General features: G+C 35.1%; 1 protein-coding gene across 1 annotated transcript; it reads left to right on the top strand.

Annotated features, from left to right (window-relative positions):
• Positions 1–6,086: 6,086 nt before the first annotated feature.
• On the top strand, positions 6,087–8,803 carry LOC114752955 (probable aminotransferase ACS12). Its single transcript, XM_028941628.1, has 4 exons — positions 6,087–6,647; positions 6,760–6,894; positions 7,506–7,666; positions 7,752–8,803. The coding sequence occupies exons 1-4, from the start codon at positions 6,207–6,209 to the stop codon at positions 8,605–8,607; spliced, it is 1,593 nt and encodes a 530-aa protein (XP_028797461.1). The 5' UTR covers positions 6,087–6,206; the 3' UTR covers positions 8,608–8,803.
• Positions 8,804–15,323: the final 6,520 nt, after the last annotated feature.

Below are 15,323 nucleotides of genomic sequence, written 5' to 3'. Positions count from 1 at the left end.
GCCGCGGCGAAGGTAGGGGTATGCCGCGGCGAATGTTTTCTAGGCGAGTGAGAGTTTCCTCTCGGGAAGCTTTCGCCGCGGCGAAGTCAGGTTTTCACTCGAGTAATCCCTCTAGGGATTAGTTCACCGCGGCAAAGTTATAGGTTCGCCGCGGTGAAAGGTGTCGAATCTATATAGTCGCTGGAGGGATCAGATGTGCGAAAATTAGAAAATCTGAAGAAAGAGAGAGAGGCTCTGCTAGGGTTTCAAATTTCTGGCTTGGAGGGGGCATTTCTAAGGATCCATTACCTTAAGTAAGTGATTTTAACCTCTAATCTACTTTCTTTCTTGGAATTTCTGAGGATTTATGGTGAAACCCTAGAGTTTTCTAGGTTGTTATGGAATTGAGGTTTTTGATCGATTGTTTTGAGTTTAATAGATTGCTTTGGGTTAGTCTAAGTATTTAATCGGTGTAGTTTTATTGGATTTGAAGAACTTTGAGTTTTTGAAATTAGGGTTTATGGAAATAGGAGGTTTGTGATTGAGGATGATAATGTAGAGGTTGATTTTGAGTTTTGTGATTTGGGTTATGCTAAGGAGGGTTAAATTGGATGTTTAATCGGTTTAGAATGTTATTAGGACTTTAATTGTTCTAATGGGATGTTTGGGGTGTTGAATTCCTATAGTGGGTCCTTGAGGTATGAATACTAATTGATGTTTGGAAAGGAATTAAGGTTTTAAATGGATTTTTATGACCATTGGAGTGTTGCCTTGGTGGTTATACCCTTTAAGTTGAGTAGAGTTTGGTTGGAGTTAGGAATTTTGTGTCTCCAAGTGTTGTTTTTGGCCACATTATTAGTTGAAAGCTAATACATGGTGGTTGTGTGTTTGTGTGCTTGTGTAGACCGGTTGTGAGCCCTGTTGGTGCACGGGGCTGTATTGTCGGTTTGTTGTTCCTTGCTCAGGCGAGAGGTAACCACTTTTCAATCCTTTGTACATGCTTTTGTGGTACTGTGAGAGGATTTATGCTTTGTGCTTCGAGTAGCAACTGTGTTCAAAGTGTATGTTGTATATTGAAAAAGAAAACCGTCTTGTGGGGTTTAAATTGATATTGATTGAATTTGTAACTTGTGAAAGATAGGCCACTAAAAGAAGTTAATTGTGAAATGATTATTTACTCTTTGATTATGGTTTGAGCATGATGCATGAATTAGGAATTGGTGAGAGTTTTGATTGTTACTACCACGTGGTAAGGCCTCCATTAATGCATGATGGTTGGCTCTTTACGTCCCCCATAGTGAGGGATAGGCCTTTTGGCTCCTTACGTCCCCCAGAGTGAGGGATAGGCCTTTTATGGCTCCTTACGTCCCCCGTAGTGAGGGATAGGCTGGCTTCGGCTCTTGAAAATCCCCCAAAGTGAGGGATATGGTTGATGGGATTGCATCTTTGCACTTGCATTACTTGTTGTGGCTATCATTTATAATATTACTTGTGAACTGCCCCACTTGACACCTCATGAGCACCTATTTAGTAGTACCTTGAATTGGAAAGGTTGGTTACTGGGACGTTTGTCTCACCCCGTGGTTTACAATGTTTTCAGGTGAAGGTTCCGGGCGTGTGCCACCGGGAAGAGACGTAGAGGCTTGAGTTTGGTTAGCTTTAGGCCTCTAGCCCTTGTATATGTATGGCTAGTATATATTGCCACATTTAGGATCCCTTTTGAAATATTTTGATTACCCGGCCTTGTTGTAAACTGGAGAGAATGTTATCTCCTTATTTTGGTTGGCCAGAGGCCATTTCTAGTGTCTTATGAAACTCTGATTTTATTTTGTTGCAAACCATTTGGATAGGCTGATGTGATGTCTGTTGTTACCCGGGCCGGAGGCTCGGAGGCCCAGTGAATGTTAATGAATGATTTCTAGTTACATGCAACAGAGTTTGGGTTTGACTCAAATTTGAAAGTCAATTTCTAAAAATATGCAAATTTCTTTCTACTATGGTAGTTCATCTTAACAGTTTTCCTTTTCTACCATAGTAGTGATTTTATAACGAGTTATAATGTTTTGAGGTTAAGGGTTTTACATGGAGTATGCCTGATTTGGAGATGGGAGAGGCTTCATTAAAAGTATCTGGCTTCGAACTTGGTGGTAACTTTCATTGAGTCCAATAAGAAATTGGAACAACCACTGTTCTTGGACAATTTTGGCATATTCTTTAGAGGAGTGACAAGAACAGCTAGGGATGGATACTAAGGATGAATGCTCGTCCCATAATTCTTTCGATTTGGTGTAGTATGCTAATACGGTCATAGTTCCTTGGACAAGTGAATTGATTGACCGGTACAGAGTGAAGATCTTTGCTCCATCGACCACATCAAATCTCTCCTTGAGATCAAGCTAGACTAAATGTGCATTGGAAGAGAAGACAAGTCCACTTGCAATTTGGGTGTTGACCGAATTTATGACCCAAGGCAATATAACAGCATTGCAACGGTCCCATTGCTCTTGAAGATGGGATTCTTGCTTCTCTTAGAGACAGGTTCCTTGGATGAAGCCAAGCTTATTTTTACCTAGAAGAGCCAAATGCATAGCCCGACTCCATATGGAATAATTTTCAGATCCTCAAAGAATTTGTGAAACAAGTGTGTGTGCCTGTGTGTCAGCCAGGTGCAAATACAGAGGATGTTGAAAATCAAGAGTCTGGGTTTTTTGTTCATCTAGTTCTGGCATGATAAAGTTCAGCAGTAAGGATGAGAAGGTACCAAGAACAGACAAAGGGGTAAAAGAAATATTGATAATCTGGGAAAATAGCACACTAACCAGGCAGATAGAAGCCTTTCTTAACAATTAAATGTGGCCAACCGTCGAATGCAGAGAGAAAGGGAAGATGATCGACGCCGAGGCTGATTCGCACACTTAAACCAAAAACTCGACTTGGAGATGTGCCAAAGACAAAGAGCTCAAATTGACAACACAAATGAGGAGCAGAAGATCGACCAAATCGCAACCTTTTGTGATGCGATTTGATGAGACAAAGTGAGGATCTTGAATCCCTAAACCTGAAAGACACTATAGTGAGTAGAAGAACGATGATGAAATTTGCAAGTCTTCAGTTAGATCGGATTCAGAAGACCCAATACCGAAACACCTCAAATGGGCATGGGCTAGCTCTGGTACCATGATAAATGAGTAGACCCAATAGACCTGACTGAATAATAGTATGTTTTATTAATACTACTTCGAACATACGTCAGTCTGCAAGGCTAATATTTATAAGCACGGGCCCAAACAGAAATCTAACAGTATTTACAAGAAAGCCCAAGAACATAACTAAACCTATCTAACCACAACACTGAATACGTTTAACAATTCTTTATCTAATCATCTTTTGCTAAAAGGAGGATTGGGAAAAAAAATAGGAAGAAAATACCCTTACTTTAGAAAAAAATTAATAAACTTTCATTTTTTCCCGCCAAATTTTTTTTTCTAAAGCACATAATTATTCTCTCTTTGACCACTTTTGAATAGTTGGTTATCGTTTTTTGTAAAATTATAAGGATGAATGTTATTGACATGAGGCTATAAATATGAACAAACTTACGACCTTGCACTTAAAGTGAAGCTAGCTTTTATGCCTCTGAACTAACTGGTGACAACAATTGATCGTCATTACTACTAAATTAAATTTGGCCCAAAAAAGTTACCATTGAAAAGAATGATAGTCCTCCCATCTTTTGCATGAGAGATACTTTTTGAGCATAACTTGTTTCTATTTATAATTGTATTATAAATTAGATCTTAAGATCAGAGATAATATTTTCTCCATATTTATTATCTCTGATTAATTTTAAGTGATTTTTCAATTAACGTGAATTGTCTCCTATAAACAGATATCAAAAGGGTATATGTAACTAACTAATGAAATGGGAGAGAAAAATCAAAACCACAAATTCTTCACAGAGCATAGGAATGGTATGGTCAAATGCGGTGGTATTATTGAAGATCATCACTATATTGAAAATCGAACTGCAAACCGGCCAAGTCACTCCTCATGAGCTGGAAAAAATTGACTCAGGATGACCCGGACCAATCTGGTTAATTTGATCAGTTTGTTGGGTTTCGAGTTGCTTCTTTCTTTCTTTCTTTTTACAAAGCTATTTTGATGGAAAACTTTTTTCTTTTCTTTTCTTTTCTTTTCTTTTTTTAATTACATTTGATAATTATTATTTAGTGATTGAAGAATGGTGATGAGGAATATTTTGTTATCATATATATGATATTTTGCCAGGATAAATAATTAGTGGTTTGGTAGCATGATATTATAATTTCAATTTGTCAAAGGAATTGTGTAGAAGGTTGGAAAGAAATTATAAATATATGATTATTTCATTAGTAATACAAGGTATTGAAGTGATATTTAGTCTTTAGATGGTATAATAAAATTTTATTTTTTTTTAATTATGCACCAATTTGAATCCCAGTTGATTTTGATCTAATTTACTGACTCTTGACTTACTTTCTCAATCAGTATTAATCAGTCCGGTTTTCAATACTTTCAAAATCACAAGGAAAAAAACTTATTAACGTTTAATATACAAAATGAAAATCCTTTAAAGCCTAAACTTTTGAGTCTGTGAGCATGCCTTATTGGTCTTGCAAGGGCATGGGATGGGAAATATAGATGAGTTTGCTTGAGAAATGATTATTTGGATGCAATTAAGCTTATATGGGATGGAAATCACAATCTTCATGATAATTGGAATGTAATTTACAAAAGCCATGACATGCTTAAACGTGATTGGTTGATTAATATTGAACATGTTAGAAGAGAGAGGAACCTTAAAGTTGAAATAGTAGTCTAGCATGCTTTGGGGATACCTCAATTTCACTTAATTCCTTTACATGATTTTTTTAATTTCATTCTGCTTTCTTTCACTATTAAAATAAACAAATAAATAATGGAGGGAGAGGAAGAACAAGTATGAGAGCCCAAGTTTCTTTAAATGCATATATATATATATATATATATATATTCAATTAACTCACTAAAATAACAACACATAAATTTAAGGGAAAAAGACACTAAAATACCCTCAAAATTACTAAATGACAAAAGAGGGTAGGTAAATTTCAAAATCTCAATTCAGACCTCAGGTACTATTTTGGAATTTTCAAATATTGTAAAATTACACAAATGCCCTTTACTTTTTTTTAAATACTGTCACATCAGCAATTCCGGCCGACGGAACTCTAACGCTAGCGACCAACCACCGGAGCTCCGGCGACCGGTTACCGGAGTTCCGGTGACCGGTTGTCGAAGTTCTAATGACTACTCTTTCTTATATATTGACTACTCTTTTTTAGCTATTGACTACATTTATTTTTGAACTTTGATGACACGTTACCGGAACTCCAGTGACTGGTCAGGGGAGCTCTAGTGACTACTCTTTTTTATGTATTGACTACTCTTTTTTAACTATTGGCTACATTTATTTTTAAATTCTGATGACTACTCTTGCTTATGTATTGACTACTCTTTTTTAGCTATTGGCTACATTTATTTTTAAATTCTGATGACTATCTTGCTAAGCTATTGACTACTCCAGTAATGCGATTTACTACTCTTGTGTAGCCAATAGCTATATAAAAATATTCATTGAAACTTTGAAAACAAAAGTTGTCAATAGTTAAAATAGAGTAGTCAATAGTTATATGGAAGTAGTCACCGACAGTAAGGACAATGTTGTCATTTTACAATATTTGAAAATTCTAAAATGGTACCTGGGGTCTGAATTGAAATTTTGAAATTTACCTACCCTAATTTGTCATTTAGTAATTTTAAGGATATTTTACTGTCTTTTTCCCTAAATTTAAATTTGGAAAAAAAATCTATGGCTTAAAAAAGTAACTAAAATTAATAAACGAAATAAAGACGTTGGCAGAAAAGAAAAGGAAATACGTGGCCAAAAAAACACGAAATAAAAAACTAAGAAATGAAATGATGATATTATATATATTTTTTTTTATTTCGATTTATCCGAAGGAAAAATCAAGCGCTCACGAAGAAACGAGCGCCGGGATAGAACAAAAAGAAGCACACAGGTTGGTGAGTGTGACCTCATCAGCCAACCGCAGTTCAAACCTTGAGCCTTCCAGCGGCGCCAGTATCTCCTCCGCTTCACGGACCAAATCCGGCATCAATCTCCGGTGGGTCCTGCCGCCGATTCCATGACCCTGACCCGATCCTCGACCACTGAAACCGACGAGCAGAATCGAAGCGCCGCGGGAGCCACAGGCATGAGGCTCATAGTGCCGCTCCAAGGCGTCGTCCAAGGCAGAGGAGGCCTTCTTCTTGGTTCTCTCATCCCCTGTGCTCTCTTCTACTTCCTCCAACTCTATCTCAAACGGAACCGTTCCAAAAATTCCTCGAATCCTCCGTCCCCCTCTTCGTCCTCCTCTAATCTCCCGGACCTCCCTCGATCATCGTCCCGCACCAATTTGTCAAGCCGTGGATCCATTGGTCAGGTTCGGGTGTCCTCCCTCGCGAATATGATTGCGAAGCCTGATTCTTCGCCATATTACATTGGTCTGGATAGAGTGTCTCTGGATCCGTACGATCCGCTGAACAACCCTGATGGGATAATTCAGCTCGGATTGTCTGATAATAAGGTTAGTTTCTGTTTTGCTTCTTCCGTGAGTTTATCACACGGACTTAGTTTTTTTTTTTTCCTTTTTTTTTTTTTGGGGCCTTGAGCTAACCTGGAGCTTTCGTTTATGGTAGTTGTGTTTGGATTTAATTGAGAAGTGGTTGTCAGCAAACGTGAAGGAATCCCTTATTGGAACCGATGATGTCAATTTGAGTATCAATGGGATTGCAATGTACCAGCCATTTGATGGGTTAGAGGAAATGAAAATGGTAAAATACATTTTGTTAGTAGTTGAGTTTTACAGTGGCGTTTTGACTCCGGAATACACTTGGAAAATACTTGCATGTCGAAACTAATATTTTTAGTTTCCTCCTTTTAATTCTGAAAACCTATTCAATGTCAATGTCCATATTTATTATTGTTTTTTTTAAAACAATTATGTCAAGTGTCAACTTGTTCTGGATTGCGGATTGTATAGTTCAGTTTTCCTTTTTGACTGTATGCCGATATCTACTTCCTAATGGATAGTTGCCTTTGCTGGTAATGCCCTTCCGTGTTGTTATTCCGCTTTCACTTCAATAATTGCGAATTTGCATTATTAACTTTAGGTTAACTTCATTCTCAAACGCTGAATTAGAAACTTGAACTTGTGAAGCGTATATGCTTACTGGCTACCATTTTGCATAGCATAGATGTCTACAGCTTGCTGCAGAAAAGAGGCATTTTGCTTCATGTACTAAAGTCATTTGCTCCATCCTTATGCTCTCGACCTTGTTTATTTGATTGTATTTGATAGCTATATTGCAATTCATCTAAGCTTGTGCCATTGTTGTATCTGATACATTTAATTTTTTTATATTTATTTTCACTTAATTTGCAGGCCTTGTCAAATTTTATGTCTCAGGTATTGGGAGGGTCTGTGAACTTTGACCCATCCAATATTATATTGACATCTGGTGCTACTCCTGCCATTGAAATACTATCTTTCTGCTTGGCTGATCATGGAAATGCTTTCCTTGTCCCCACACCTTACTATCCAGGGTAATTGATGGTGTGAAAACTTTTCAAGCATCTAATTCTTCTTACTTGTGTAGTTCTAGAAGCTGACCTAGAAGGAAATATGCAGTTTTGACAGGGATGTCAGATGGCGAACAGGAGTGGAGCTGATTCCTGTTTTTTGTCGTAGTACGGACAATTTCAATTTAAGTATCACTGCTCTCGAACAAGCATATAGTCAAGCAAGAAAACGAGGAGTTAAAGTTCGTGGAATTCTCTTTTCTAATCCATCTAACCCCGTTGGCAACCTGCTATCAGAGGACATGCTTTACAGTCTTCTAGAATTTGCCCAGGAGAAAAATATTCATATAGTTTCTGATGAAATATATGCAGGCTCCGTGTATGGAAGTGAAAAGTTTGTGAGTATTGCTGAACTTCTTGATTTAGAATATATAGACAAGAGCCGGGTTCATATAATATATGGCCTGTCAAAGGACTTCGCTCTTCCTGGTTTTAGAGTTGGGGCTATATATTCATTTAACAAGAGTGTTTTGGCTGCTGCTAAGAAGATGACTAGATTTTGCTCAGTATCTGCTCCAACCCAGCGACTTGTTGTTTCAATGCTTTCAGATCAAAGATTTGTTCAGGAGTACATCGACACCAACCAGAAGAGAATCAGAGAAATTCACAAAGAATTTGAGGCTGGTTTGAGTAAACTAGGAATCAAGTGTGCTAAGAGTAGTGCTGGTGTGTACTGTTGGGCTGATATGAGTGAATTAATCCGCCCGTACAGTGAGAAAGGGGAACTTGACTTATGGGAGAAGTTTCTAAGTGTTGCCAAGATCAGTATAACTCCAGGTTCAGCTTGTCATTGCATAGAACCAGGATGGTTTCGTATTTGTTTTACTACTTTTGCTTTGGAGGATGTTCCTTTAATTATTGAACGGATCAGGAGAGTAGTTGAAACTTGTAAATCTTCTGGCTGATATCTTGTGATTTTGTTGGCCTCTTCGGTGATTCCTGATGTTACTCTCTTATGCGGCCGCTTCAGGAAAAATTTTATAGTCTGTACAATTCTAGCTATAGAGGGAAGTTGTTTTGATTGGTCCTGGTTTTGTTAATTTGTCCCACCGCAAGTAAATGCAAATTCTGAAATGGTAAAAGCCATAATTCTTTTGACAATTGGGTTGATTGTAAATCATTGAGCTTGCTACTATTTACAATATGAAGCACCTAAAATCGTTATCCGATATGATCTTCCGGTCTATTCATGCCTGAAAAGAATCAGATTGCTTTGAGCCTTAACTTTGCACCAATGTTTTCAAAACCAAGCCAAGTAGGGGATGTTTGGGAACTCCGGCGCACTTGAAAAAATATTTTTTCATGAGTTTTTTCACATATTTATTTCATACTCAATAAAATTATTTTCAAAAGGTTAATTCAAATACCCCTTAATGGTTGTGTCATAGTATGATTAGTTTTAATTCAATTAATATAATTTAAAAACTATGTAGCATAAAAATATTTTAAATAACATTTATATATATATCCTTGTTATACATGCTAAATTTATAATTAATCACATCAATACTATAATGAAAGTTGTTCATTAGGTGCAATTTTATCATTTTATTTTTCATATGCACCCAGCACTCTGATTTTTTTAATATTATGATTTTACTCATGATCTTTTTATTTTGAATGTAATTTTACCTTTGATCTTATTTCTCAAGTGAACCAAAATAAAAAGATCAAAAGTAAAATTACATTCAAAATAAAAAGATCATGGGTAAAATTGCACTATTAAAAAGATTGGGGTGCTAGGAGAATATGAAAAATAATGTCATGGGGTAAAATTACTTCTTTACCCCATCAGAAATCATCAAATATAGTATACATTTCCATAATTGGCCAAATATATATGACACATAATTCTAACAGGTTTTCCACCAATTTTCATTGGTTCACTTTTAGCTAATTTAGGGATGTTTCATACTAGATGTATGGTCGGTTCTCAATCTAATTAGTTAAATCAACAAATCTAATCTAATTCTGACAACAATTAGATCATATATACTAATTAGTCTAATTACTTTTTATGTTAAAATACATATAGTATTTTTAGTTCTAAATATAAGAGATAGTTTATGGTGTAATTTACATTGCAAACTACTTTTTTATATTTAGGACCGAATGTGATATGTATTAATTTAATAGTTAGATCATATTAGTATATTAGTTCGAAAGCTAAATAATATTCTGTTGCACTCACTTTCAAAGAAGTTTACCCATTTGCTCCATTTAATTATTATTAAGAGGTTAAATTGTTTATACATGAGAAGGACATAATGATGATAGAATCGAGTGAGTTGATGCCAGATTCCAAACCCCAAAAAGGGTCAGAAGTGAATCAGGTATCCTAAACAAGAGGCACAAACTTTGTACACTCAGTGGGGTGGGTCCACGGAAGTGGATAATATTAGTGGCTGGAGAACTGTGACCCCAAACAATTTGGACATGTGGGCTCCAAATGAATGGACTATCAGAAATTTCACATCCGATGCTAAAACTAGATGGTTATTGTTACAAAAAGATGGTTTCGATTTATTTTGTTTTGATTTATGATTTAAATATTTTAGTTCAATAAAAATATATAATAAAAATAATACTTTTATATTCTACTTTTAAGATAATATTTCTATGAGAAAGAAAATGTAATAAACTTTTAACTTCAAAAAATGCCAAATTTTATAATTAAGCCATCTAAGTTAAATATATTAAAAACAGACGGCCTGGATTTCATCTCATAAATGGGCATATGATGCTCATCTCTAACTATTTCAAGCAAACACCTTTTAAAATTAATGGGCTTTAATTGTTCTCTTTATGAATGGGGAAGGTATGTATATTTGATCTAAATCATTCAACTTATACATCATTCAAAAATTTTCCAAAAAAAAAAATTAAAATTAAGAACTAGTAGAATTTAGACCTTAAATTAAATTGAACATTGATTCTCTAGAAGCTTAAACACGAGACACTCGTAAATCCAAAGTAAACTGTCATACATTCACTATACCTCAAATATATGTAAAAGATATATTTATACATTATGCTCTTACAATTACTAAAAAAATACCATTCCCTTTTTCCATTTTTTTAATAATAAGGGTATGAAATGAAAGTTTAACAAAAGACGGAAAACCTAAGATAACACTGCTTATGACTATTCCTATTCTTAATACAAGAGATAAATAATTAATCTGGGAAGATTAAAAAAATTAGTTAAATTATTTATTTATAACAAATGTGTGTTGACTTTTCTAAATTATCCTATTTAGTGATGTATATTAGAACTACTTCTTCATGGAAACCCTTACCATCAATAGGAATATTTTAGAGAAAACATTATAAATTTAGGAGACAAAGTCGATTAAAATCTTATATTTATAATCAAATACAATCCCTCTAATTAGTTATTATATTTAGAATCGGAGGTAGAATTAAAATTATGAACTAGAAAAGGCTTCCAGCTGAAGGAGGCTTCCCTAAGAACCATGTCTTAGGAATTCATTTGTTCTGCCTCTTGAGCAAGATAGCGTAGGGTACCATTTATGTGATCATTAGTCACCATTCATTTTGTCCTTAGCCAGTGCCTTATTTCTTTTTTTTTTTTCCTTTTTTTAACGAAAATAACAAACAAGTCTATTGGAAAAACTACACAAAAGAAGAGCTTAGCTCAGAACATCAAGCTCCTAGCTCATGTCAGCTTTAAGAAGATATGTGTACGTTCTATAAGAGGGGTTTCAAAATCAACGCGAGTAATCAACTATCTGAAGTCACGATCATATTAAATTTTTTGTATGTATTGATCAATAAAGTATGGAAGAGTGGATGTCTTTGAATATGAAGATTGCCTAAAGAAAGGAGACTTCCTACGAGTTTTTATCATGTCACTTGTGACTTTTATGACTTATTTACAATCTTCATAGCTTAGTTAAATTATGTGTTGATTTTTTCAAAAAATACAACCATTTGATATTTTTTGGAATTAGGGTTGATTTTTTAAAATCAACTCCAATCCAAAAAAATGTCTATTTATTTATTCTTTCAAAAATAAGTGTCACTTTTATATTGCACATGCCCACATATGGCCCAGAAAGCTTCATTTTTAGACCTCATGTGCCCACTTCGATATAAGAAATTTACCTTTTAGACCCATCTTGGAAACTAATCTAAAAAATAACTTTCAAAATCAGTTATGTCTGTGCTCTAGAAAGTACTTGACTTTCTATACTGTTCTTATTTAGATTGATTTCATATAAGGTCTAAAAAACTGTTTTTAACCGGTCTAAAAAGCTTCTTTTTTTCTTTTTTTTTGCACGAGTTAAAGTATCCAATTATAACTTTATAAGTGATGATGCTTCCAATCTCAGGGCACAAATGTGAGAGAACTTCACCCCTCAAAGAGAATGTCAAGATTTTTACTCAAGGGAGTGTTCTTTGGGTAAAAAGGGCTCTAAGCCTTCATAACAAAGTCCAACCTTCATGCAAGCCCAACAAAGTTCTAAACCATTGAAACTTAATCCGTCGAAGTAGTAGGCATGATGCTCAACTTCTAACCCAAGCCTTAATCTAGTTTCCACCACTATCTTCCATGAGACCTCACAGCTACATCAAGACGAACCCAACCTTAAGTACATTTAAGGTAGACTCAATATAATTGTAGCATAAGGCACACATTTTTTGTTTATATGTGACTTTAACATAAGACCTAAAAGCAAAACCACGTCACACAAAATCCAAGAATCTAAACGCAAAATAGAGTACCGATGCTACCCGCCAGTCAAGACACTGCCACCATGCAAGAAACTACGGAGCAACAAGATGATTATATGCATATATTGAACCAGAAGAAGTACAGAACGAAAGCCATCTAAATAAGCCACTAAGGACCAGTAAGGTCAAAGATGGCACCTCTTCAGGTATTGAAAAGTTCTCTGGAAAAGCAAGCCAGAGACAAAGCTTAGCATGAAACCAGTTTGCTTCGGAGGCGTAACAAGAATGATTTGATTGATCACTTCTCTATGGAAATATTGTTCCCTTTTCTTAGTATCATCCCAACCTCCTATTCGAGACTCATTCATGTGAGACTCGATCTCCATTGTGGCCATGGTGAATGAGCGGTTCCTTTAATGGAGTCCATCTATCAAAACCAAAAGGAAAATTATTACCGTTACCCACTTTAACCCACAAACAGTTTTTGTTGGTGATGAGGCCCTATCAAAGTTTCGTGATATATAAGCTAAATTTTGGCCCTTTGAGATTCTTCACTCTCAACCCTCCCTCTTTTATATATCCTTCTTGGCACATTCACAAGAAATCAAGTGCTGTTTTTTTTTTCCCCCCCTCTTGTTGCGCAAAATTCTAGACAACTTACGGGAGAAGTTTGATTGCACATTGTAACTAGGCATGGCAGACAGCACTAAAAGTTTGATTGGAAAAGTACTTCCTACAAGGTGAAGATCTTTCCTTTTCCAACTTGTAAGTCGAGTTGATGTTTTCTGCATCCCCAAATGGAGCGTATCTAAGAATCCTTATACTTAAATGTCTGACTGAATATTTTATTAGCACATGATAACCGAAGGCAATCCAGATGCAGTTATTGATTCCATATCAATTAAACATGTCTATTAGTTTGTGTTTGGGCATTCAGTGAGTCATTAACATTAATATCATTAGTTTCTTGTTACAACACATCAATTAAAATTAATCTACATGGACCCAAATTCACATGGACAAATAATTGGCAAGGTAGCAGTATGGGAAAGACTAATTGATAGAGCCTTCTGCACCTGTGATTGGCTCTCCCTTATGTCCTGCTTCCTATGTTGTTAACTCTAGTATTGCTGCTTTGGGATTCTTGTATGATTGCCAGAACAGTTTTTGGGAACAAAAAGCAAAGTTGAAATGGAAGGAAGAAGGGGAACGCAACACTAAGTACTTCCATGCCATAGCATTTAAGGGGAAAGCTAAGAACTTCAAAACCTGCCTTAAAAAGAGAGGATGGAACTTGGAAGATTTGTCAAGCTGCCTCTCTAATTTCTCATCTCCTTCAGGCTCATGATTATATTTTCTTCGAGTGTGATCTACAATCTATCTCGTGTGAAGGAGGTCCTAGATATATATAGCAGATGACCTGGATAGTTAGCTGACAAAAGCAAATCATCTACTATGTTCGTTTCTTTTTCTTTTCTTTTCTTTTTTCTACGAATCATCTATTATCTTCAGTCCTATTTGGGTTCACCATGACAAATATCATATGGGTAATTTGCTAGGAGTCAGAATAGCAGAAGAATTGGGAAAATACTTGGGCACCTGGATTGATGTTATGGGAAATAAGTCAAAAGCGGAATAAACTCTTGGAGAATGAAATTACTCTCTCAAGCTTCAAGGTTAACTCCAGCTGCAATCATATAAATATATATATATATATATATATATCTCATGTTAAGCTCCCAAAATTTCCATTCTGTTATTGATTCTGCATGCATAGATTTGTTTTGGGGAGACTCAAGAAAAAAGCAGCATCCATCTCAAGAATAATTTTGCTTCTCTCTCCAGTGGAAGAGGGTGGCTTGGGCATCAAACCTGCGACTCTTGTAAATAAAACACTGTAAGCTGTGCAAGTTTTGGCGCATCATCAATGCTGATCCTTCATCAATTCATTTCAGTTCTCTGGGAGTTAAGTATATCGATTTGAATCGATTTGAAAGGAATTTTTTTCTTGTGCGCATTCAATTACTTCAAAACTGCAATGGAGGATTGGGACCGATTCACATATCCCTCTGAACCACTCTCTTTGGCCTCGTCACAATCAGGCGCCATCTCTTTTGCGGATTTAAATAGTCAGTAAGCAGTAGAAACCTCCTGCATTAATTTATTCAAATGTGGGAGGTTCTTTGAATTTTCGAAATAGTAAATAACAAAATTAATGCAGTAAATAATCATACACTTCATTATTTATTATTCTAGTTTTACTATTTATTACTGTTATTTTGCTATTTAGTATTAACTACTGTTATTTCACGGAGAATACTCATACTGCTGACTCGTTTATAAATTATAAATGAGATCTTATATTTTGAGAATCGAAATTAGTATTTATTAAATTTAACTCCCTATTGACTATTTTAATTTTGTTATTTATTACTTTTGTTTTAAAAATTTAAAAAATATAAAAGTAATTTCACTGACACCAGCAATAAGGCTTCAACGTTGAATTTCTGATTATTGACAATCAACAAGATCACTCACTGAAACTCCAATAACCGATGCTTAGGAGTATTTAAATAAAAGGTTAATTTATAAATTTGTCCAAAAATTTATATTCAAGAATGTTGAGTACGTCAAAGTTATTTTGGGTTGGTGGACCTAAAAATTTAAAATTATAACAATGTTGTTAAAAAAAAATTATTAACTGTTAAGATATTAACATTGACAGTTAACATTTTTAATAAAAAAAAAAAACAAACAAAACAAATTTACAGCTCAACCCTTAAATAAAAATGAGAGGCAATAATGTTTTTCCCAATATCTTAAAATTCCATTCAAAATTACATGGACTACTAAAATTCAAATTCTTTCAAAATTTCAGTAGTATTTTAATGCCATTTTCCGAAAAAATGATAAACATTACTTA

Source organism: Neltuma alba, unplaced genomic scaffold, assembly GCF_004799145.2.
Source record: "Neltuma alba isolate B1F8T4 unplaced genomic scaffold, ASM479914v2 tig00007615_pilon, whole genome shotgun sequence".
Taxonomy (NCBI): domain Eukaryota; kingdom Viridiplantae; phylum Streptophyta; class Magnoliopsida; order Fabales; family Fabaceae; genus Neltuma; species Neltuma alba.
This window is presented reverse-complemented; position numbering and strand designations above follow the sequence as displayed.